Below are 22475 nucleotides of genomic sequence, written 5' to 3'. Positions count from 1 at the left end.
CAACTTCTAGCTCCATACAAATTTCCAGAATTTCCTAAAACAAAAGCACCTCCTACCTACCCAATATCCACTGAAACTTTAGGTAATAATGATTTTCTTTCTTTTTTTCTTTTTTTAAAATCTTCTTTAAATTTCTTGAAAATAATGACATTAAAGCCACATTGTGATAGCAGTACTTACTTTACTTTTGTTTTTTTCGTGATTTATAGAAATTGATGATTCAGCCAATTAATACTATTCAAACATCTTTCCATTACAGTAGAGTCTCACTTATCCAACATAAACGGGCCGGCAGAACATTGAATAAGCGAATATGTTGGATAATAAGGAGAGATTAAGAAAAAGCCTATTAAACATCAAAATAAGTTATGATTTTACAAATTAAGCACCAAAACATCATGTTATACAAATCTGACAGAAAAAGTAGTTCATTACACATTAATGCTATGTAGCAATTACCGTATTTATGAATTTAGCACCAAAATATCACAATGCATTGAAAATATTGACTACAAAAATGCGTTGGATAATACAGAACGTTGGATGAGTGAGTGTTGGATAAGTGAGACTCTACTGTATTTGTAAATTGTTTCCTAGAAAGCCCACTATAAGAATGAGCCTTACAAACAGACTTCTTGCAAAATGAATTTTTATTCAGTGACTTCCGTAAAGACCTGGCCATTTCTTTTACTGTAGCTTCACATGAAATAGAGTCAGTTTCTTCAGAATCCCAAACGCCTGTTCCAAAAGGCACATGGACAAAGCAAGGTAACTATTCTTTCCCCTAAAGCTACATTTCAACATTGTATTTTGATGTTAAAGTAGGTTGGGTCTTACGATAAAGAACATTTCATATCTAAAATCTGAATCTTTCATCTGTAAATGCATGTAAATATTATACCATCATATAATGTAGAGAGGTCTGATCCAGAGTGTTAAATTCTAAATGGTTTTTATTACAAACTCAGGCTGTTGTGGGTAGAAGTCTTGATCATCCAACAGTATATTGTAGCAGCAACCTCAATGTGTGATATGGTTGGTGGCCATCATTCATAACCAACAGTGATGTCAGCCTGAGTGCCAGAGCAACACAGAAGAATGGAGGGGGAGGCAGGAGGAATCACTCCCTACCCTCTTCCTTCTCTGATTGCCTTTGCACACTGGCCAACATCATTCCAGGTGATAAGCAATGGCCGCCAGTTATATCACACTCAGAGGCTTCCTCTATGATGAAAACAGGAGGGAGTGATAAATGTCCTCCTGTGTCCCTGGGCCACTCGAACCCAGGTAATACGGGATATGTAAACAGTTGTGGCCAGTCCATCTCAGAACCGACCTATATGTTTACATGTGCTCAAAGTCAAGGTTTGCTCCAGATTCTCGGGGAAAATTCAGAGCAACCATTACTTTTATTAATGCAGTTCAAGATCGTTTCAAGCGAAGTTGGCATGTGTTAACTCGAATCAGCTTTGTGCATTATGTAGCTGCCACAGAGCTGATTCACTTTCAGGATAAAGGATGTACATGCATAGTAAGAGCTGTTTGACAATGCAATTAATTACCTAGAGAGATGGTGATATCTTGTTTTTATGGACATCCTCAAAGATAGATTAGGATGCTTCCTGAACTAGGTACCCTAGCTGGACTTTCCACATCGAGGGCAAGTTGAACTTGATGAACTTGGGGCCCTTTCCAATTCTATGACACACCTCAACTTCTAACTAAATCTCTGGTTTGATCTCATCCCTATCTCTGTTTCAAACTGACCCTATATAATTTTCCACACCCTATTTCTTTATAACTCTGGCCATTTTCCTTATCTGACACCAAATAAGAGTCAACTTCCTTTCAAATATTGTTTTCTTGTAACCACTCCTCAGAGCTGTTCTCCATTCAGTGTATTTTTAGGATTCCTTCTAATATTATTTTTAATCTGTTTTCATAATTTTTCTAAAAAGTAAACAGTGTTATTAGTAATCATTCTAAAATTGTTTGGAAAAAATAATTCATTTCCTATTATTATTATTGTTGTCATCATTATTATTATTAAATGGCATCAACATACTGAAAATTATAATGCTAAAAGAATGTATCTCCGTGCATGCTTGTGAGTCAGGCAAATATGAGTTGATCGAATTTTAGTTTGATGATTACATATGGATATTTGTCTTTCTAATGCTACAGTTTTAATCAGGGAGAAAATGTATTGAATATTTCCATGGTTGAAATTAATAATACGTGATCTGCCTGATCCTTAAGACCTTCTATTTCCTTCTAAAGAAAAATTCTTAGTAGATGAAATAAGAAATGCAGAATAGTCAATAGAATATAGTAAGAAATCCAAGCAAAAAAAAATCTCAATCTGAAATGTTTTTTAAAGTAGATTTTTGACAATCAAAACTTGTTAGTGAACAGATTTTAGGAGTCTGAAGTAATTTATTTTGCTTTTTATCCACACATTCAGATGTGGCCTAATTTTAAAAGATCTTAGAGTCTCTTGTCAAAACATGTCAATCTCCCTTTGCTTTCTTTATGGAACACATTATTATATTTCCTATTCATTCATTTGTTCCAGGACACATGGGGAACACACATAATTTACTGCTCCAACACTGCCCATGATGTTCTCATTTTCTATAGTTTTCTTGTCTGGACTTGATGACCAATATTCAGTTTTCTTTTTTGGAAAAAAAAAAACAACAACACTCTGAACATACTATCCCATTTACTTTAGATGATTTCACGCTGTTGGTTATTTAACTTTCTGTTATTACAGAAAGAGATTATTTTTGTATTTTTGACCTTGGAATTTCAAATTAAAGTGTAAGCAGGGCAGATCTTGCTATGTGATAATAAAAAGGCAAATTTTCCAGTGAAGCATTAATTTAAAAGTCTTATTCAGGTGTGGAAATTCAGGAATATACAAAATGAATGCTGACTTCTAAGCAGAAAGTGGTTACAGTAGATTTCAAGGAGAAACAACAAAGACAGATAAAATTACAGAGGACTGTGCAATGTCTTTAAAGGTCTTGAAAACAAATGTATGGCAAAAAACAAAAAACAAATATGCCATGAAAGAGTTCTGTGTGGAAAAATAGTCTTCTGCAAGAGCACCAACTGGAAATTAAAGTATGAGAGTCTGAAAAAGGAGTATAGACATCATTTATGTGATGCCTAAATCAACATTGTTACTCTGAGCAATTCTTGGGAAATCTGATAGTAATGTGCCCAAACACAGGTTCTCACACAGCATAATCCATGTTTTTCTGTTACTCTGAATGAAATATGGACATAGTCAGGCAATGACCACAATGATCATTGTAGCTTATTGCCATTAATGCCTCATTGTCCTTAATATGTTAAAAGTTGCCATTTCACAATGTAGTAAATAGTATACAGTAGAGTCTCACTTATCCAACACTCGCTTATCCAACGTTCTGGATTATCCAACGCATTTTTGTAGTCAGTGTTTTCAATACATCGTGATATTTTGGTGCTAAATTTGTAAATACAGTAATTACAACATAACATTACTGCATATTGAACTACTTTTTCTGTCAAATTTGTTGTATAACATGATGTTTTGGTGCTTAATTTGTAAAATCATAACCTAATTTGATGTTTAACAGGCTTTTCCTTAATCTCTCCTTATTATCCAACATATTCGCTTATCCAACGTTCTGCCAGCCCGTTTATGTTGGATAAGTGAGACTCTACTGTACTTTGAATAAAATGTCAAAATACAAAAAAACAATTTTACATATAGGCAATATTTCTATTTTTATATGTCACTAACTTTCCAAAATATTCTCCAAATCCACCTGAGGTGGATGGACACTGTAACATCTCCAATGTTGTGCTTGTGTGTTATAGGGGACAGTGGACATTGGATACAACCTGGTGTCCTAGCAAGACATTGGAAGACACTTAGTAGCCTACATTGGCTCCAGTTTTTCTTGAAATCTTCCCTCTTTTATTGTTCTCATTAACAAACTCCTGATAAGCTTTAAAGGAATCACAGAATTTCCTGAAATACAGCAGTTTCACAAGACTTAAACATAATCATATATCATCATGGAAATGTTTTAATTTAAACTTTTTCCAGAGAATCGTTTAAAGGCACAACAGAATTCTGGAATTAATTTTAAGCAGAGATTCCACACTTACCCACACATTATACAGCAACCATGCTAATTTTAAGCATATCTGAATGTGAGCAGTAAGCTAACTCTAATTGTTCAAGCAGACTAGTTCACCTTGCACCTCTTGCAAATTTGCTCCAAAAGATCTCCCAATGAGATAAATAATAGAATCATGGAATCAGAAGAGTGAAAGAGATAACAAAAGCAATACAATCCTGACACCTGGACATCTATCCACTGTTTAAAAACCTCCAGAGAAGGGGACTCCACTAGGCTTGGGCATTTTAGCTGAACTTCGATCAGTTTCTGCTGGCCAAATACCAATCAAACCCCTTATCTATTTTCATGCTCCTCCCGACAACAGGCACACGATGGAGTTTCCGGACTGCAGCCAATAAATATGGCTAGCTCCGGCCCATTGGTGGTAAATAATTGTGCTCCCTGGGCTCCCCTTCCCATCATTTTAGGCAATGTCATTGTTTGTCCTTATATCCTTCATTAAGACCTGGATTAAAAAGCATCAGAGTTAAGATAACACTCTTTCTGTGATCCTTTCCCTTTGGTCTGTAGAGGAGACCTGGGTTTAATGCTTCATTAAAGCTGTTTCTACTCTAGAGGAGATAGGCAACAACGTGTACTCTCGCTCCCTGCTTTTAAGGAGGCTTCCCACTTCCCACTGGGAAGGAAGAGCAATGACCTGGAGCTATCCCCTGGGCTTCCTTTAAAAAGCCCTCTTTTCTCTTGATCTGCTTTTGCACTGCAGGCCCTACCTGCCCTTTTCCCCCTCACGCCTTTCTGCTTTGGGTTTAATGCTTCCTAAAAGCTGTTTGTACTTTCTACTCTAGAAGAGAGGTAACTAAATACACTGAAGCCAGGATGCAACTATGATCGGCTGCCACGTGGTCACATTATGGACAGGAAAACTGATGGCTGGGCCCTTGCCATTATGGCTACCCGGTAGAGTCAAAAAAGCCAGTTTGGCTGAAGTAAAACAGATCCGTGCACAGGTCTAGGCTCCACCACACTCCAAGGCAGCATATTCCATGGTGGCCTGTAGAGAAGCAGAATATTTAAACTGCCAACCACATTCATTTACTATCAGACTCTTAACTCTAACTGTTGATTATAATTTGGTGTCTTAATGCCAGGCTCTCTGCGAACTCCATATAACTCATTTTAAACTCTATAATGAAATGGTAGGGGGAAAATGCAATTCAAAAATTGTCATGGTACACTTGCATGGGAACATGCAGAATTCCTGCTTGGAATTAATTCCAAAATTCTGAAAGGCAATCAAATTTATTATGTATTATCAGTACATTTCTTTCTGAAATATGAAATTAGTACTAGAATAATAGGGATCACCACAAATTGTGGGGATGATCAGCTGGGATACAGTATTTTATTCAAGGGTATCCTGACAAGCACAGTAACCACCAGAATACAATAACTAAATTTAAATGCTAAAGACTACTTAGAAACTTTAAATCCATGTAATAGATAGCAGCTATCTTTTAATCTCACAGTTTTGTCCTTACATAATTAGAAGTTGTTGTTTTCATTTTTTTCTTCTGACTTCAAGCACACAAAGGCCTTTTTAGAATATGTTTTTCTTAGTGCAAATGTTAGTTATTTGTTCCATTAACATACCACTTCCCTGCGCTGTCCTCAGTCTGAACCTTTCCTTAGCATGGAGATACAAAGAGTTGTTTTGTTGTACTCTAATTCTGAGGAGTGGTTTTTTTTAGCCCAGGATTTCCATATGTGACTTGTTTGTGTTCTGCTTTAGGTGTTAATTGTAAAAAGTCAGCCAACTAACTGGAAAAACATCTGCATAAAATAAAAAAGAGGATTAACTTTTCACTTGAAAGTATGTTAACCTATTAGAGGTGGGTTAATTTTTTAAAAAATATGATTATTGGACAAAGATATTGAAATCCAAAAACATTTGAAGTGAAAAAATATATTATAAAAAAATTGATAACACTTTGGTGCATAGTGCAAGATCTGCCTAAATACTGTAAAGGCAATTACCATGTTTCCTGGCACTTTGAAGCAGATAGGTCTGCAAAAAGTGAAACATTTTTCAGCACGTATCATTTAAAACAAAGGTCTTCAATAACAGATACTGATTGAGCTTGATTTTTCAAACTTGAAAGAAAAAGATATTAAACTATAACTTTCCATGTAGGAATAGTACTCTTTTTTCCCCAAGGGAGAAGCTGCCACTTTAGTTTGTATATCTTAAATGCTTCTTTGCCAAGATTTTGCACTCTGTAATTATAGCTGGGCAGTTAAAAAGAAATCTAATCAAATAATAATAATAATAATAATAATAATACTTTATTTATACCCCGCCACCATCTCCTCAACGGTGACTCGGGGCGGCTTACATGGGGCCATGCCCAGAGCAAAACAATATAACAAGTATAAATACAACATAACATAAAACAATTAAACAGTACAATAAGTAATAATATACAATATACACTACAACGCAAATCAAAGAAACAGTAAAAACAGGGCCGGCCGCATGAATACGAAGATAAAACTCGGTGAGAAAGATAAAGGGAATGGAGACCACGGGGAGCAGGGACATACGAAAGTGGAACCGTCTAGAGGAAAGATGTTGGAGAGGAGCAAGAAAAGAAAGAAATAACAGTTACTCTCCAAAAGCACAGCGGAAGAGCCATGTTTTTAAATCTTTTTTAAAAGTTAATAGAGTGGGAGCTTGCCTAATCAAACATTTTAAAAAATCAACTCTCACACTATATCTTTTGTGGGGGGAAAATCGCTAGCTGTCTTGATGGCTTAAACAAAATAGTCACAAATACAATTACTATTAATTTATTTTTAGTTTCCAGCAAAACACAACCTGCTCTTTCAAGGCCCAGAACATCTGACGAGACTGACATATCAGACTCCAAAAGAGGTATATAACTGTCATCCTATAATTATAAATTTCAACTACTTAACTTAGAGTAACTTCACTTTTTTTGGTAGCCCCAGCTAAAGCAGAGCTGTAGAATCAACAGGACCCACATAAATGTTGACCTAACATTGAGCAGTGGATTCAGTGATTTGCTTGACGTGGGACTAGCACAAGAATGTACTCTACTATCTACATTCTGGAAACCTTGGGGATCCTGATCTGGCAACCTTATTTATATCCCTTCCTGGGAGCCATCTTTTCTTCTTCTGCTTTGTTTTATCCCCTTACTATTTATATATTCTGAGGTGTAAGATTTATCTCAGCTTAAGGAGTAATAACTACTTTCCCCTTGGAGATATATTTTCCCCTATCATCTATTCCCTTTGTTCCTTTTTTGAACTCTATTTGATACTGGGAATTTATTGGGGCAAGTCATGCCTATGTTTGCCAACTACATAAGTTACACCAGGTAGCTTGAAAATTCAGCAATAGCATGAGCAACAACTGCAGCACTACTAAATGTAAACCAGTGGAATCAAGTGTTGTAATTGTTTTTACTACCAAGGTAACTTGCAAATTTATATCTTTTCTAATCACATGTTTTTCAACTCTTTTTAAACAACCTTTAAATGCTAAGAGTAGCAGTGAATTGAAGAAACGTAATCCAAAGAATTAGACCAGTGGTTCTCAATGTGTGGGTCCCCAGATGTTTTGGCCTTCAACTTCCAGAAATGCCAACAGCTGGTAAACTGGATGGGATTTCTTGAAGTTTTAGGCCAAAACACCTAGGGATCCACACGTTGAGAATCACTGAACTACACTGATGACCACCCAGAATTTGTTCAAATTCGCAAATGCTGTAAAATCCTTAAAGTATGTGATTTAATCGAATTACTGTACTTCATCTATAACACCCACTGTACTTGGAATCAAGGAAGCTCTTCAGATTTTGTCCTGCAAAAAAAAGAAAAAGAAGAAGCTTATCTCATGCACAACCTTTATTTCAGGGTAGCTCTATCTGTTTCTTATGCTTGTCATTGTCAACATTTCTTCTAGCAGTAACAAATGAACCCACACCGGAATCTCTCACACCTAAATCAGCTAAGCCTCTTGACTGGCCAAAGTCAACACTGGGTAATGTTGTTTTTCACTCTGAATGGTTATACATGTCATGATCCATCAGAAGCTATTTTCTTTCCATGTGAATTCATTTTTCCAGAACATAATCACCATCCTTCAGTAGTGATCTTTATCCTATTTCTACCAAGTCATGGCTCATACCTTTACATTTCATTTTGGTTGTGGAAGTTGCATGGTTCATCTTTTTGTTATTCATCACTCTTCACTGACATTTATCCACACCTGTCTTTGTCTGAAAGTGTTACATCCCTGGAATACTGCTTAAGATCAGTGTAAATGGTTCACAGCTCCATCACTTTCAGCCACTGGCTGATCCTTCCATCTGGAATGCTGTCATTATCATTACAAGCCTGCTGCATGTTCTATGTATTTCAGAATATCTTCACTGAATCCTAAAAAATGTCAATTCTAACCTTGATCCTCTTTTCAGCGCCGCCTGAAACGGCATTCATTCCTTTTAAACGGAAACCTTCTGACACCCCAGAAGGAAGGCAGGTGAAACCTGGTAAATAAATCTGCAAATTTATTAATACAGGTGACACAATCAATAAATGAATAAACAACATTTTGGGACCTCGGTATAATTAACACATGCATTTCATTTATAGCTGTTTCTCCTCTGAGGATCCCAGGAACTAAGAATGTATTTTTCTTTGTATATAGATTTCTTCAGGAAAGGAGCCACAGCCTATTCTGTACCACTATACTGTGCAACTATACTGTGATAGGTGTTTTTATTTTCCTCTTTTCTTTTTTTGTTCTGATTTTTGCTCAGGAGGGAGGATTCTGAGAAAAAAAATTGTGTATGCCAACATGATTATTGTCAGTTTCAATATCCCACCCTGCTCTGCAACATAATATTTCCACTTCCATATTAAATATATATGTGCTATCAGTAAACAGAAAATATTTCAGTTCTTGAAATAGTAAAAATTATCTTTTTTCTGTTCAGTATTTCATTTCTTTTATTTCTCTAGCCCCTAATCTACCACCTTTGAAGCACAATACCCCTAAAACTTCTAGGATTCTTGAAAAAACTACGACTACACCAGGAGGTATTCCATAGTGCTTATCCTTGATATTTGTTTTTCTAATACCTAAATATTGTAGTCTTCATTGCTTATTAAGCTTCTCTTTATTTTTTGACTTAGATATTTTTCCTGACACAGAAACTGTAGTAAAAATCATATGTGGCTTTCTTTCACCAGGTTCAGAAACTTTCTTGTTAGTCATTTGAACAAGAATCTCTAGAAACTCATTATAATATTCATGCTTACCTACATCCCGTTGACCCCATGCAGATGAAAGAATATTTGACAGCAATCAATCAATCGTTGTACTTCTTGCTTTCTTCCTCTGTTATACATGAAAGAGAGGAAATTTCAGTTCAGTGTGGGTTTGGAACTTTCCTTTTATGTGCCAAATATAGGGAAATAGTTTGACTGGTACTTGAAACAATTTAATTAAAATAATCAATTATGCTGTTAATTAATTGGATCCTCCCCAACTCCACATAATATCTGAGTAACACTATAGTTAGCATATGTGAAATTATTACGGAATGGCCTCGGACTACAGTTTGGATGACGTGGTTTTAATGTTGAATGTATTGTTTTTTAACTGTTAATAATGTATTAATTTTAATTTGATTTATTTTAAGCTTTCTGTATGTGGTGAGGCATTGAATAGTTGCCATGTGTAAGCCGCCTTGAGTCCCCTTCAGGGTGGGGAAAGGCGGGGTATAAATGGGGGTAATAATTAATAAATAAATAAATATTTCTGCCCAATAACATAATTATTGTTGTACGATTATCAGATTTTATCCATTTTATATATATTATGTACTTATACATGGTTTTTATATAGCAAATGCAACAGATTGAAAACAATCTCATACAACATACATATAAACCGAACAATGAACTGAGTAGCAATTTTCCTAAAAGCCCCTTATAGGAAAGGAACAAAAAGATAACTGTGTTTTAGCTATTATATAAACTTTAAAAGGTTTATTCTTAGCACTGAAACAGGTTTTTGTAAAATATATTGTTTCACTGGCACTGTAGCTCATAGAATTCTAATTTCCTAACAAGGAAAAGGCAATAGAAAGCTAAAATTGTAATGCATCCTATTTTTCAGCTCCAGTGGAAACAAATTTTATTCCTTCTATACCTAAACCTTCTACCAGACCTAAAATGCCAGACGTTAAATATGGTAACTACATTTCATGCCATGGATTATAATCAACATTCAAAGCATTCATTTTGTTAAGTTAGCCTATATAAAATATAGTTTCTCTGAATAAATGCAAAACCATTTATCAGGGTGGGGAGGTTACTGTGGTTCTTTTTTGTACTATCTACAATATTCATAACGTCTTTGGATAAAAGCATTTGTAGTAACAAAACTTCAGTCAGAAATATTGGGGGAGGGGGGAGAATCAGAAAGAAACAAATTTTCATTTATTTTCCATAACAAGAAGTACTTTACTGAGCCTGGACAATAGGAATAAGTCTAATTTTACTCATCATTTATCTAAAAATGTCTAATCCCTCATGATTTATTTATTTTTTTCCTTTTTTTCAAATAGCAGAAAAAGAACATCAGTGGGAAACCACTACACGTAAAATGTTTAAACCCGTTGAATTTCCAAGAACAACAAAGGGTAATGAATAATTAGGTTTACATAAAGTTATAGAGGGGGAATAATAGTTAAATATGTGTATAATAATATATAAGTTGACAATGTATAAATTAAGGGTGAGTTTTGGGGGCTAAAGTACAAATTTTGATATGACCCATATATAAGCTGAGGGTAATTCTGGAGTGGAGAGATGTCTATCCGTCCCCATCCACCATTGCCATTTTCCAACCAAAAAGGCCAGAAGTATATCACTGTGGTGAGAGTAGAGAGGGGTAACCAGTGCTGCTTCTAGGTTTTAGGACAGGCTAAGATCTAGCCTTTTTTTCACTTTATTCAGCGATGGTTCCTTTTTTTATAAGAGTTATGGTACAATACGTATATTGACCCCAGAACTTTTGGGTCAGTTTTTATATGAATATCCATCTTCCCTCCTCATTTCCGGTTTTGACTTTTGTCGATTTGATTAAAATGTTGTCTCTATGAAACCCTAGGTCCTTCATTATGAGGCTCAAGAGATTTCTAGAGAAAATCTCTGGATTCTCCAATGTGATTCTATGGCCAGCTTCCTCTGGAAGTTGGCCATAGAGTTGTGCTAGAAGACTAGAAATTCCTGGAGAGGTGTGACTGTATATAGTATACTTATTTATCCCATCAGTGGCAGATGGTCATGTGGCTTCAATTGTGGAAAGATGATGACATAGTTGAATACAAGATGGAGACCTCTGGGCCTCATGTGGATAGAATCAGTTCTCTCTGTCTAACTCTACTTGATTTTTCTACTGCCTGGTCTCCAGGGCAGAAGGCTAGAGGACAAATCTATATAATACAATGTAGTAGATTCTCACATATTACTAACCTGATTTGTACTTCTATTTTCTTAAAAGTTTTTCTTATATTTTTTATGTTTTCATTTTTCATTATTTTTCCTTGAAAGCAATAAGAATTTCAATGCTGCTGAATGTTACTAGTGTAACATTTATAGCAAAATGTTGAAAACGCCCAAAAATTTTCTTTGCATTTCTTTGCTCTTTTTTGACAAACTTCTTGGTAGTTTCTCTTTGGTATCTTTTTAAAAGCTGTTTTCTTCTTTAGTTGGTTGGGATCCATCGTGACACCAATGAGGGATCATGTTGCTGTCATACTTCCAGAATAAGCACACTATGTGTTTGTACTTCTGAATCTCAGATTTACCTCTAATATTCATGATCTAGTGTTGTTCTCTTCACTGGATTGGAGCCTCTCAACAGAGCCCCAAACCCTCTTTGCTTAACCTCTGATAGTACTAAGCACATCTTTAGTATTTCTGGGAAGATGACCATGATATTTACGGGAAGCGAATCTTGAATCACTGCACTTGCAGAATTTCCAAGAGCACTAGTGATTTTAACTTCTTTTTAAAAATACATACAACAAAGCATCAAATTCCTTTTTAAGGCAACCTGCTCCCTCTGTTCACCTGGCAGTTACCTGTCTAATGGCTGGAGACATTTCCAGCCTTCACATCCCCACCCCCACCACCACACCTATGGCCTGAAATAGTTACAGTTGACCTTTGCAGTGCATTAAGAAGCTTTCAGATACATGGATGGATGCTGGGATTGGCCACTATTCTGCTAACAGGCTGGCCCATTTCCATTCTAACTCTGAAAATTTCTGGCCTGCAAACCACATACAGTATATATACTGATGAAGGCTTCTGCTTCTCCATAATTAAATAGATTCTCATGTGATGAGAATCTATGTTTAAACTATTTATGAGATCCTGTGGTGCTTCTGTGTATAATGCTGTGGATGCTTTTCTAAAAGTAATTCCCTTTGAAATTAGGAAATGTGCATCTGAAAAATGTGTATAAGATTTTACTTCAAAATTATTTTTCGTAAGCAGCAGCCCTTTCGTATGCTTGGGAAATTATGCTTTATTCTTGTGGGATCTCCCAAAAGAACTTTGTGGCTTTCAATTTAGCCAAAAATTAAAAGAGGAAAATTCCACAAAACCTATATAATTTGTTGTGTACGCTGAGCAATTGCTGTTTTTTTAAAAAAATCTCAGTCATTATTTGCTGTCTAAAATATTGCAAGTTTGGAATTGAAGGTTCCCAATCATTTTTAGAGGCTTATAAGAGCAGCCCTCTGTGGATTGTGCTGTTTATGTCTTTTTGGTACCAGCTAATGTTGTCTTGAACACGTTCGAATGACATTTTCACTTTTATTCCTTTCAGTTCCCAGTAAAACAAAAATCCCTGTTTCCAAGCCCCAAATCCATCCCCATCTGGAACAGCCAAAGATTGTACCGGGTAATTGCTATGTAATTTCCTATAACTGTTTTGTTCCACAGCATGGCTCAAGCTTTCTTCTGACTGATCTGATGACATATTTCATAAAAACTGAACATATGTTGCTCACGTGTATTTTTTCTTTTATAAGAAAATCATATTATATTTTCTTTAAATATAATATTATACATAATCACCACTATTTTTAATGTCTGTGATTAAAAACAACTTTTATACATTCATTTAGATTTCACAGTAACACTAAAGCTTGTGTTTCTTTTAGAAGTATTGGAGAAAATCAATTCGTGGTTACCTAATTTGCTTTGAACCTGGTTTTTCATGACAGTAAAGTTAGTAGCATTTCATAGATAGCTCAACAGAAGTAACAATAAATAATAATAATTAAATGTGAAAGATTTCTAAAGAAAAATGATAATAAAAATCAAGCTAAAGTAACATTTTAGCTGGATTTAGCTATAGTTTAATTCTGCAAAAAAAATCTGTCTTGAGAAAATGTAATTGCTTAATTTTTTTTACTTTCATGCTATAGTTTCTGCAAAGGTTGAGATTGCTATGCAACTATATTCCATTGTGATCAGCTTCTTACTAACATTGTTTATATCCACATTTATTAAGTCTTAATAAGTTGGAAGCTGAACATTTAAAATCAGAAATAGCTCATTTTTATGAAGATGGCATATGTTAGGAACCATATAGGCATAGGGTTTCTAAGACTGGTTCTCTGCATTTTACACTTGGAAATTTGTAGGTTTTTGACTGTTGACGTTAAATCCTGCACATAGTGTTGAACTGATGGTTGACATGATCAGCTTTTGAGATGGAAAATAGACAGAAATTTCATCACTCTTCACCTCTTACTACATATAGCATATTCATTTCTTTCTTTCTGTCAGAGCATAATATACAGGTGGATTCAAGTAACTGATACTTTATGTACATGTATTCTGCAGGCACCTAATTCTATCTGATCTTGGAAACAAAGTCACATCTCCACAAGTGCTCTTTGTAAAACATGTGGTACTGGAAAATGTGGTAATTATTTCTCTGTCATCCAGCCTCTGCTTAAAAGCCTCCAAAAAAGGAGTCTCCACCACACTCTGGGGCAGAGAGTTCCACTGCTGAACAACTCTAACAGTGAGGAAGTTCTTCCTAATGTTAAGGTGGAATCTCCTTTCCTGTAGTTTGAAGCCATTGTTTCGTGTCCTAGTCTCCAGGGCAGCAGAAAACAAGCTTACTCCCTCCTCCCTATGACTTCCCCTCACATATTTATGCATGGCTATCAGCTTCTCAGCCTTCTCTTCTGCAGGCTAAACATGCCCAGCTCTTTAGGCCGCTCCTCATAGGACTTGTTCTCAAGACCCTTAATCATTTTAGTTGCCCTCCTCTGGACATTTTTCAGCTTGTCCGCATATCCCTTCAATTGCAGTGCCCAGAAATGGACATAGTATTCCAGATGTGGTCTGACCAAGGCAGAATAGAAGGGGTAGCATGACTTTCCTGGATCTAAACACTATACTCCTATTTATGCAGACCAAAATCCCTTTGGCTTTTTTGCTGCTGCATCACATTGTAGGCTCATGTTTAACTTGTTATCCATGAGAACTCCAAGATCTTTTTCACACTTACTGCTGTCAAGCCAGGAGTCCCCCATTCTGTCTCTTTGCATTTCATTTTTTCTGCCTAAGTGGAGTATCTTGCATTTGCCCCTGTTGAACTTCATTCGTTAGTTCCGGCCCATCTCTCTAATCTGTTAAGATAATTTTGTATTCTGCTCCTGTCTTCTGAAATATTAGTTATCCCTCCCAGTTTGGTGTCATCTGCAAACTTGATGATCATGCCTTCTAACCCTTCACCTAATTTGTTAATAAAAATGTTGAACAGAACCGGGCCCAGGATGGAGCCCTGCGGCACTCCACTCATGACTTCTTTCCAGGATGAAGATGACGCATTGGTGAGCACCCTTTGGGTTCGTTCGCTTAACCAATTACAGATCCACTTAACTGTAGTTCTGTCTAGCCCACATTTGACTAGCTTGTTTGCCAGAAGGTCATGGGGGACCTTGTCAAAGGCCTTACTGAAATCCAGATAGGCTACGTCCACAGCATTCCCTGCATCTACCCAACTTGTAACTCTATCAAAAAAAAGAGATCAGATTCATCTGGCATGATTTGTTTTAGATAAATCCGTGTTGACTATTAGCGATGACCGCATTTGTTTCTAAATGTTTGCAGACCACTTCCTTAACGATCTTTTCCAGAATCTTGCCCGTTATCGACATGAGGCTGACTGGATGGTCATTGTTAGGGTTGTCCTTTTTTTCCCTTCTTGAAGATAGGGATCACATTTGCGCTCCTCCAATCTGCTGGGACTTCTCCCATTCTCCAAGAACTCTCAAAGATGATTGCTAGTGGTTCCAAAATAACTTCTGCTAGTTCCTTCAATACTCTTGGGTGTAGTTGATCTGGCCCTGGAGACTTGAATTCACTTAGAGCGGCCAGATATTCCTGGATGACTTGTTTCCCTATTTGGGGGTTGGATTTCCCCCAATCCTTCATCCACTCCATATTGCTAAGTTTGAGGATGGCTTTTTTTTTTTTGTGAGAAGACGGAGGCAAAGAAGGCATTAACTAGTTCTGACTTTTCCCTATTCCCTGTCAGCATTACCCCATCTTCTCCTCGCAGAGGCCCTATCACCTCCTTGTTCTTCCTTTTCTTACCAAAATTGCCAGTCAGTTTATGGTGATCCCACAAATTTCATATAGTTTTCTAAGACAAGGAATACTCATTGGTGGAATTTACCAGTTCCTTTTTCTGAAATTTCATCAGGCATGCATTGGCACTGTTCCATCCAAGTACTAACCAAAGCTGACCCTGCTTAGCTTCCAAAATCAGACAGAATATTGTGCCTTTAGATATTTAAAACTTGACTTTCTTGTATCTTTCCCTAAATATGAATCAGGAGATTTAACCAAGAGGCTGCATTTCAATGTATAATGTAAACTGACATTTCAAAATTGCTTATTCTCATCATAACTAGCTAGAGCTCTGGAAGGTTACAGAAGTTCTGGAAAGTAGAAACTGAGTTTAAAAGTGATCAGACACATTCTATTCCTTAGGCATCTATTTTTGGTTATGGAAGACACATGGAGAAAAATTTATGTTACTTCAGAGATGTCACTCCTGAACACTCCTGAACCTTCCAGTATACCCAGTTATAAATACAAATGTGATCAATTTGTTTGGGGAGCAGGATCAAAAGCCTCTAGTGACACCATTTCTTTATCTTAATCCAGTTTAAATGTATTACAATGACATCATATATTTTATGGAATAGATATATCAATTACAACTAGTAATTTAAATCAACAATATCACACTAAGCTCTTATTTAACTAAGTTATTTTGGGCAGTTTGAGCAGCATCCAGAAAAGCTGGTATTCCTCTTTTTAACTCTCTTAAAATAGTGAAATATCTGTGATATGGTCTACATGCATAGCACAAATATGTATTGGCACAGAGCAACTTTCCAAAACCTTCTACAGCTGGAGATCTTTTGATGGTATCTCCATTCCACTTAGTAATTTCACTGAGGGACCATCCAGACAGGCCTTTAAACCAAGACCTGTATTGTTTTTACCAGAGGTATCTAAGTGACACCTCAGGTAAAACCAAATTGATTCAGAACAAAGCAGGTTTTCACAACATTTCCCTGTGCCAGGAGAGCACGAGGAGGAAGGTAATGGTGCCCGGTAAATTTTAAAAACTGTTTAGGGGTTATTTTGTGGGGCTTCGGGGTGGCTGCCATATAATACATACACTGCCATATAATCCAATTCAAAACAGATAATATGGATTTTATATGGCAGTGTAGATGGGGCCTATATAAACCCCTGGATTTCTCCTTTGTATTTTTGGATTACCCTTTTTGGATTATGACTCTTGTGCCATTTCATTTAATGGCAATCCTGTTTAAGCAGGTATTTTTACAACACAAAATAGCTTAATTAATGGACCTTTTGTCTCAAGAAAAAGAAAGAAAGCTAACCCATTTAATTTTTTCTGAAATCAGTTAATGTCGGCACTTGAACAGATCCATTGTGTAGCAAATCCTTAGTTAAATGTGCCAATTTTCATAGACATAAAAGGGATATGATGTCTGGTAGTCAGACTCTAGTAGTGATTTTTAGCCTAACTAATTTCTATCATGAACATTGGTGAACGTATGTGGCTCAGGTCTAGAGCCTTGTGTCAAGATGCTTATTCTAGGTCATTGATTGTACTGAATTGCTCTGTGGGAAAATGATATCAAAAAGCTGGACCTATCTCAGAGTGTCTAACACTGTCATAGAACTTTTCAGCAGGATACAAAACTTGCACTTTATTAAGATTATATTACAAATGTGTTCCTCGGGGTCAAACCTCACAGTCAAATAAGAAAATGTTCTTCTTTATTTGGATGCTCCAAGTACTTTTTATAGCAAAGCCTACTGATTCCAAAGACTTTTTTTAAAAAAAAAACTGGGCTTGCACTGCTGTTTCTATCACTCAGCATCCTACATTGGAACATCAAATGCATCCTGTCCTGGACAATTGTTTGTTACTGTTGGTGGAAAATACATCACTACTAGTAACTGGATGTTTTTTGGTATTATGTGGAACAGTAATCAAAAAGAGTTCAGAACTCTTCCCACCTGAAGGTATGTTGGAGAAATCTTGAAATGATTACAGAGCAATACAATGAAAAGGATAACTTCTTCTGTGCAGGAGGATTCTATTGAAGATATTTTATTGATTCCAAGAAAACAGCCATAAATGTTGGCAGTTCCATGTGTATAGTGATTAGTGTTTTTTTATTAGAGTTGTTGGATGCAGAGTTGTGTTTCCTCCTATAAAAGTTGGCCTAGCTGCATTGGCTGCTTATCTTAAGCCATAATTCCATATTCAGCTTTATTTGCATTGCCAGAGGAAAAATGTCGACTAAGAAGAACTCCATGTCATTGAGGTTGTCTGTAGGTTTGGCCCATTGTACCAAATATCCATATGAGCTATTGGCTACAGATTTTTTGGATAACCTGTCACTTAAGCTGGTGTTTTAATTAATGTCACCACTGTTAGAAGATACACTGTAGCTGTGCTGCTTATCTGATTTGGCATAAAAGACAAGGTAATTTTGTGACTAAAAATATCATTCTGATGTTCACTTATCTCAAGACATAACTTGCCTGCTTTTATCCTGATCTACTTTCAGCTTTGGGCTGATCCCCTTATTCTTATCTTATGTACACTGTTTCCATAGTCAACTTTATTTCAGTTAGCAAGTTGGCCATTACCTTCTTGCTTTGTTGTCATTCAACTGCAGCAATAGCCACATTGACACTGTATGTTTTTGCAAGATGTTTTTGCAAGATGTATGTAGAGCTGCTGGAGCCCCGATGGCGAAGTGCGTTAAAGCACTGAGCTGGAGACCGAAAGGTCCCAGGTTCAAACCCCGGGAGCAGCGTGAGTGGCCGCTGTTAGCTCCAGCTCCTGCCAACCTAGCAGTTCGAAAACATGCCAATGTGAGTAGATCAATAGGTCTACTCCGGCGGGAAGGTAATGGCGCTCCATGCAGTCATGCCGGCCCCATGACCTTGGAGGTGTCTACGGACAACGCCGGCTCTTCGGCTTAGAAATGGAGATTAGCACCAACTCCCAGAGTCAGACATGGCTGGACTTAACATCAGGGGAAAACCTTTACCTTTTATGTAGAGCTGCTACATGGGTGCAGCCCTTCAATCTTTATGCACTACTTTCTGCAGCATCTGGAAATGTACTCAAGAAATGAAACAATATTTCAATGAGTGGCCCTTGTTGATGAGCTGCTTCAACCTATGTCTTGAAGTAAGATTGATAGTTGTTAGCCATATATATGATGCACAGAGACCATGATGAAGAAGAGATTAATTGTGTGTAGCCATGTTTTTTTGAGTGGCCATCTGGGCATGCAGACACTTGTCCTTTCTACTGGCATCAACACATATGTATTATTAACATTCTATTGTGTCAGTTAAGGGCAGTGATACTTAGGTAGGAGGGAGAAGGGATGGGACTACCATCAAAAATAATTGCTAGCTTTAGAACAGTGGTTCTCAACCTGTTGGTCCCCAGATGTTTTGGCCTTCAACTCCCAGAAATCCTAATAGCTGGTAAACTGGCTGGGATTTCTGAGAGTTGTAGGCTAAGACAACTGGGGGCCCACATGTTGAGAACCACTGCTTTAGAATGTTTTGGAAAGATGCTCTGTGCTAGTACAAGTCCATGCATGTTAAGGCCCTGGTGGCTAATCAAAGAACCACAATTAAAGGTAAACAGCCGGTTTGCTTTTGAATCATGGGTCTATCCTTAAGATATGTTTTTCCTTCATGGTTCTGGTGCTAAAAAAACTTTTTGGGATCAGACTGTATGCTTCCAACTCTAAAATATGGCACATTTTGCTGTTCTTTATTTACTGAATAATTCAACCATTTGATGGTCTAGAAATATTCTGGAGTTTTAGGAAAGTGCATTTTTTTCTCCAAATGCATCTTACTGGGAAATTGTCAGCAAATATGCCTTTGATTCAATCTTCTGAAAATGCATTTACGGCTACTTTAAAAAATATATTAGCTCTATATCCAATTCACTGACTAAACTTTTTCACATTAAATCTAAACAAATGACAATTTAGTATGTGTTGAATATATTGAATTCTCTATGGCCATTATGTAAACATCACAAGTGAATGAACATATGAATCTGAACATCACAAGGTTTGGTTAGAAGGATGTGTTCAGAGGTGATGTACCATTTCATTCCTCTGAGACTGAGAGAGCCTGATTTATCCAAGACAGCTAGTAGGTTTCCTTGACCAAATAGGGATATGAGCCCCAGTCTCCCAGAGCGCTCAAACCACTATACTATGCTGACTCACATATTCTTAAAATATTGGATCTGAAATCCTGATCTCTGAGCTTTCCTTTCTCTGTCTCAAGAAAATATCCTTTACTCCAGCAGTTACCAGAACATTGATTCCAGTTCCTGCCACAACTATGGTTTCTGGTGCTGTTGAGCTTCCAGTGGCAACAATGGGTAATATCTTAGTTCAATTAATTGTCAACATTCTCATAATTTATTATCACTTCTAGAAGAACCTTTCATCTGGTGCATTATGCATCACCGTATTCCTTATAAGTATTCAATTAGCCTTTTAAATATTTGAATATTTCTATTGTCATATATACAAGTGGTGTTAATGATATTGTTCTGATATACTACCTCCAAATGTGAAACTGTAGAATCTTACTCAACCCATATCTTCCACAAGTGTCTTCAAGAAACCTTTTCATGTATATTGCAACTTAGCAGTCCAACTTATGTTATGGATGGTGCAAACATTTGTGGCATGCAGAGACCTAAGCATGGGTCTTTATTTGTTTCCTCCGTGCTACTTGCTTCTCAGCTCAGTAGTCTGAGAGAAAAGGGGACTATATCACAGTATGCACTAGGCTTTAGACTTAATCTGTTGGAACACTTCTCTGAACATGTTGTCATCTCTGTATTAAGTCATAGAACTCCCACTAGGAACAGAATAATTCAAACCAAAGTATTAACACGGACTGCCACATCTCGTTATGTGATGGTTGACAGTTTGACTTAGTTACACTTCTCATAATTACTGTAGACACATTGAGTTAGCATTTGAATGCCACAGTGCCAGTTTTCTCCATAAATGATTCCAACTGCCACCCTCTCCAGTCTGTCAGCCTTCATAATCCTTTCAATCATTGCCAATAGAGTTATTGAGTAGATCATCTGCGAAAATTTAGGAGCATTATGCATTAAAATAATTTTGTTCTCAAAATAAACAGTACCAGGAAACGTTGTCTCGTATTTGTGGTTTCTTACTAAATTCATAATCTCATAGAAAAAAGGCTCCAGAATCCAGAAACCTCCCATAATTAGATTCAGCTAGTTTTTCAAACCAGATAAATGACTGTAGCATGGGGTTAAATAGATGATATGCCTGAGAAAGCATAAATGGACTCAACTTAAAATCAACCATGCCAAATTAACAGAAGGGGTGTTTCACTTGCAGGGTGGAGACCAGCTTTGGAAAGAGCTCGTAGATGGACTATTTTGTCTTCATTATCTGCAAAAGAATCAAAGTTTAGCCAGCCTGCCTATGAATATATGGCCCCTTCTACACTACCCTATATCCCAGGATCTGATCCCAGATTATCTTCTTAACCAGATTATCTAAGAGTATAGACTCATATAATTCAGTTCAAATCAGATAATCTGGGATCAAATCCTGGGATATAGTGCAATGCAGAAGGAGCCTATGAATCAATATGGAAAGTTTCATATGAGAAGTTGGAATTCCCTTTCTGTGAAACAAACTTTGAAAAAAGGTGAAAGGCAAGGGAGGTTGGATATTACACTGAGGCATGAGGAGCCGCTGAATGCCCAGTTTCTCTCAAAGGGTCAGCAATTAAATGGTGGGACTGCCAAGGCCAAAGTAGATGTATGGGACAACCAAGGTAGGAGTAGAGAGTAGATTCCCTATGTTCTATTTTTATTTAATAGTAGACCCCCTTGCCCATACTTTATATGAGAACCGGACATACATATTTAACATACACAAAATAAAACTGCATGTCTGATAACCCAAATAGTGAGTTAACATTAGTCTTAGAAAAAAATATTGGCCTACTTTTATATCCATTATTCCCAGAAAGCTGAAGTCACTTTCTTCCCTGCTTCATCGTGTTCTCCGCTGTTTTCTCTTTCCTTAACATATTTCTCTTCATCTGTCTTTGGCCTGGGAGTAATGGCCAAATTGAGGTTGCTACATTTTAAATAATGTGTTCTCATTTACTTCAGTAACACTGTGTCTACTTAAAGCTGGTATTTTACCTTGGTTGGGTATCAGCTGTTTCTTTTCTTGATCGTGGAGTGATCCTTAATATGTTTACCAGAATCTTCTTTGATATGTAAAAGTCAAGAATGTTTGAAAATTTGTTTTGTTTTCCTGAGATTATGCTGAAGTCAGGTGTCCAATTTATTATTTCCTGATTTAAGATCATTATTGCTACAATACAGATAATGTGTATGTGTTTTACAGTTAGTACAGTATTAATTCTGGACTGGATCTTTTTTCCAGCTTCTTATGAATCAAGCCCTATTCCTTTCAAACCTAAAGAACCTGACTATATTGTCCCGGAAATACAAGATAGCAAACCTGGTAGAGTAACTTTTTAAAAATATCTTTTAGTTATCTGTACTTAACGAAGAATTACTGTATT

General features: G+C 36.6%; 1 protein-coding gene across 1 annotated transcript in view; it reads left to right on the top strand.

Moving 5' to 3' along the window:
• Window positions 1–22475, top strand: part of abi3bp (ABI family member 3 binding protein) — a 181688-nt gene that overhangs the window by 83727 nt on the left and 75486 nt on the right. Inside the window, exons 13-23 of the mRNA XM_062974809.1 lie at window positions 11–82; window positions 697–768; window positions 7000–7074; window positions 8131–8208; window positions 8645–8719; window positions 9192–9269; window positions 10354–10428; window positions 10805–10879; window positions 13078–13152; window positions 20185–20259; window positions 22334–22414. Of these exons, the coding sequence (XP_062830879.1) occupies window positions 11–82; window positions 697–768; window positions 7000–7074; window positions 8131–8208; window positions 8645–8719; window positions 9192–9269; window positions 10354–10428; window positions 10805–10879; window positions 13078–13152; window positions 20185–20259; window positions 22334–22414 (831 nt within the window). The remainder of the gene's footprint in view (window positions 1–10; window positions 83–696; window positions 769–6999; window positions 7075–8130; window positions 8209–8644; window positions 8720–9191; window positions 9270–10353; window positions 10429–10804; window positions 10880–13077; window positions 13153–20184; window positions 20260–22333; window positions 22415–22475) is intronic.

This window comes from Anolis carolinensis, chromosome 3 (assembly GCF_035594765.1).
Source record: "Anolis carolinensis isolate JA03-04 chromosome 3, rAnoCar3.1.pri, whole genome shotgun sequence".
Classification (NCBI taxonomy): Eukaryota; Metazoa; Chordata; class Lepidosauria; order Squamata; family Dactyloidae; genus Anolis; species Anolis carolinensis.
The sequence above is the reverse complement of the archived record's forward strand: the minus strand, read 5'-3'. Positions and strand labels throughout refer to the sequence as shown.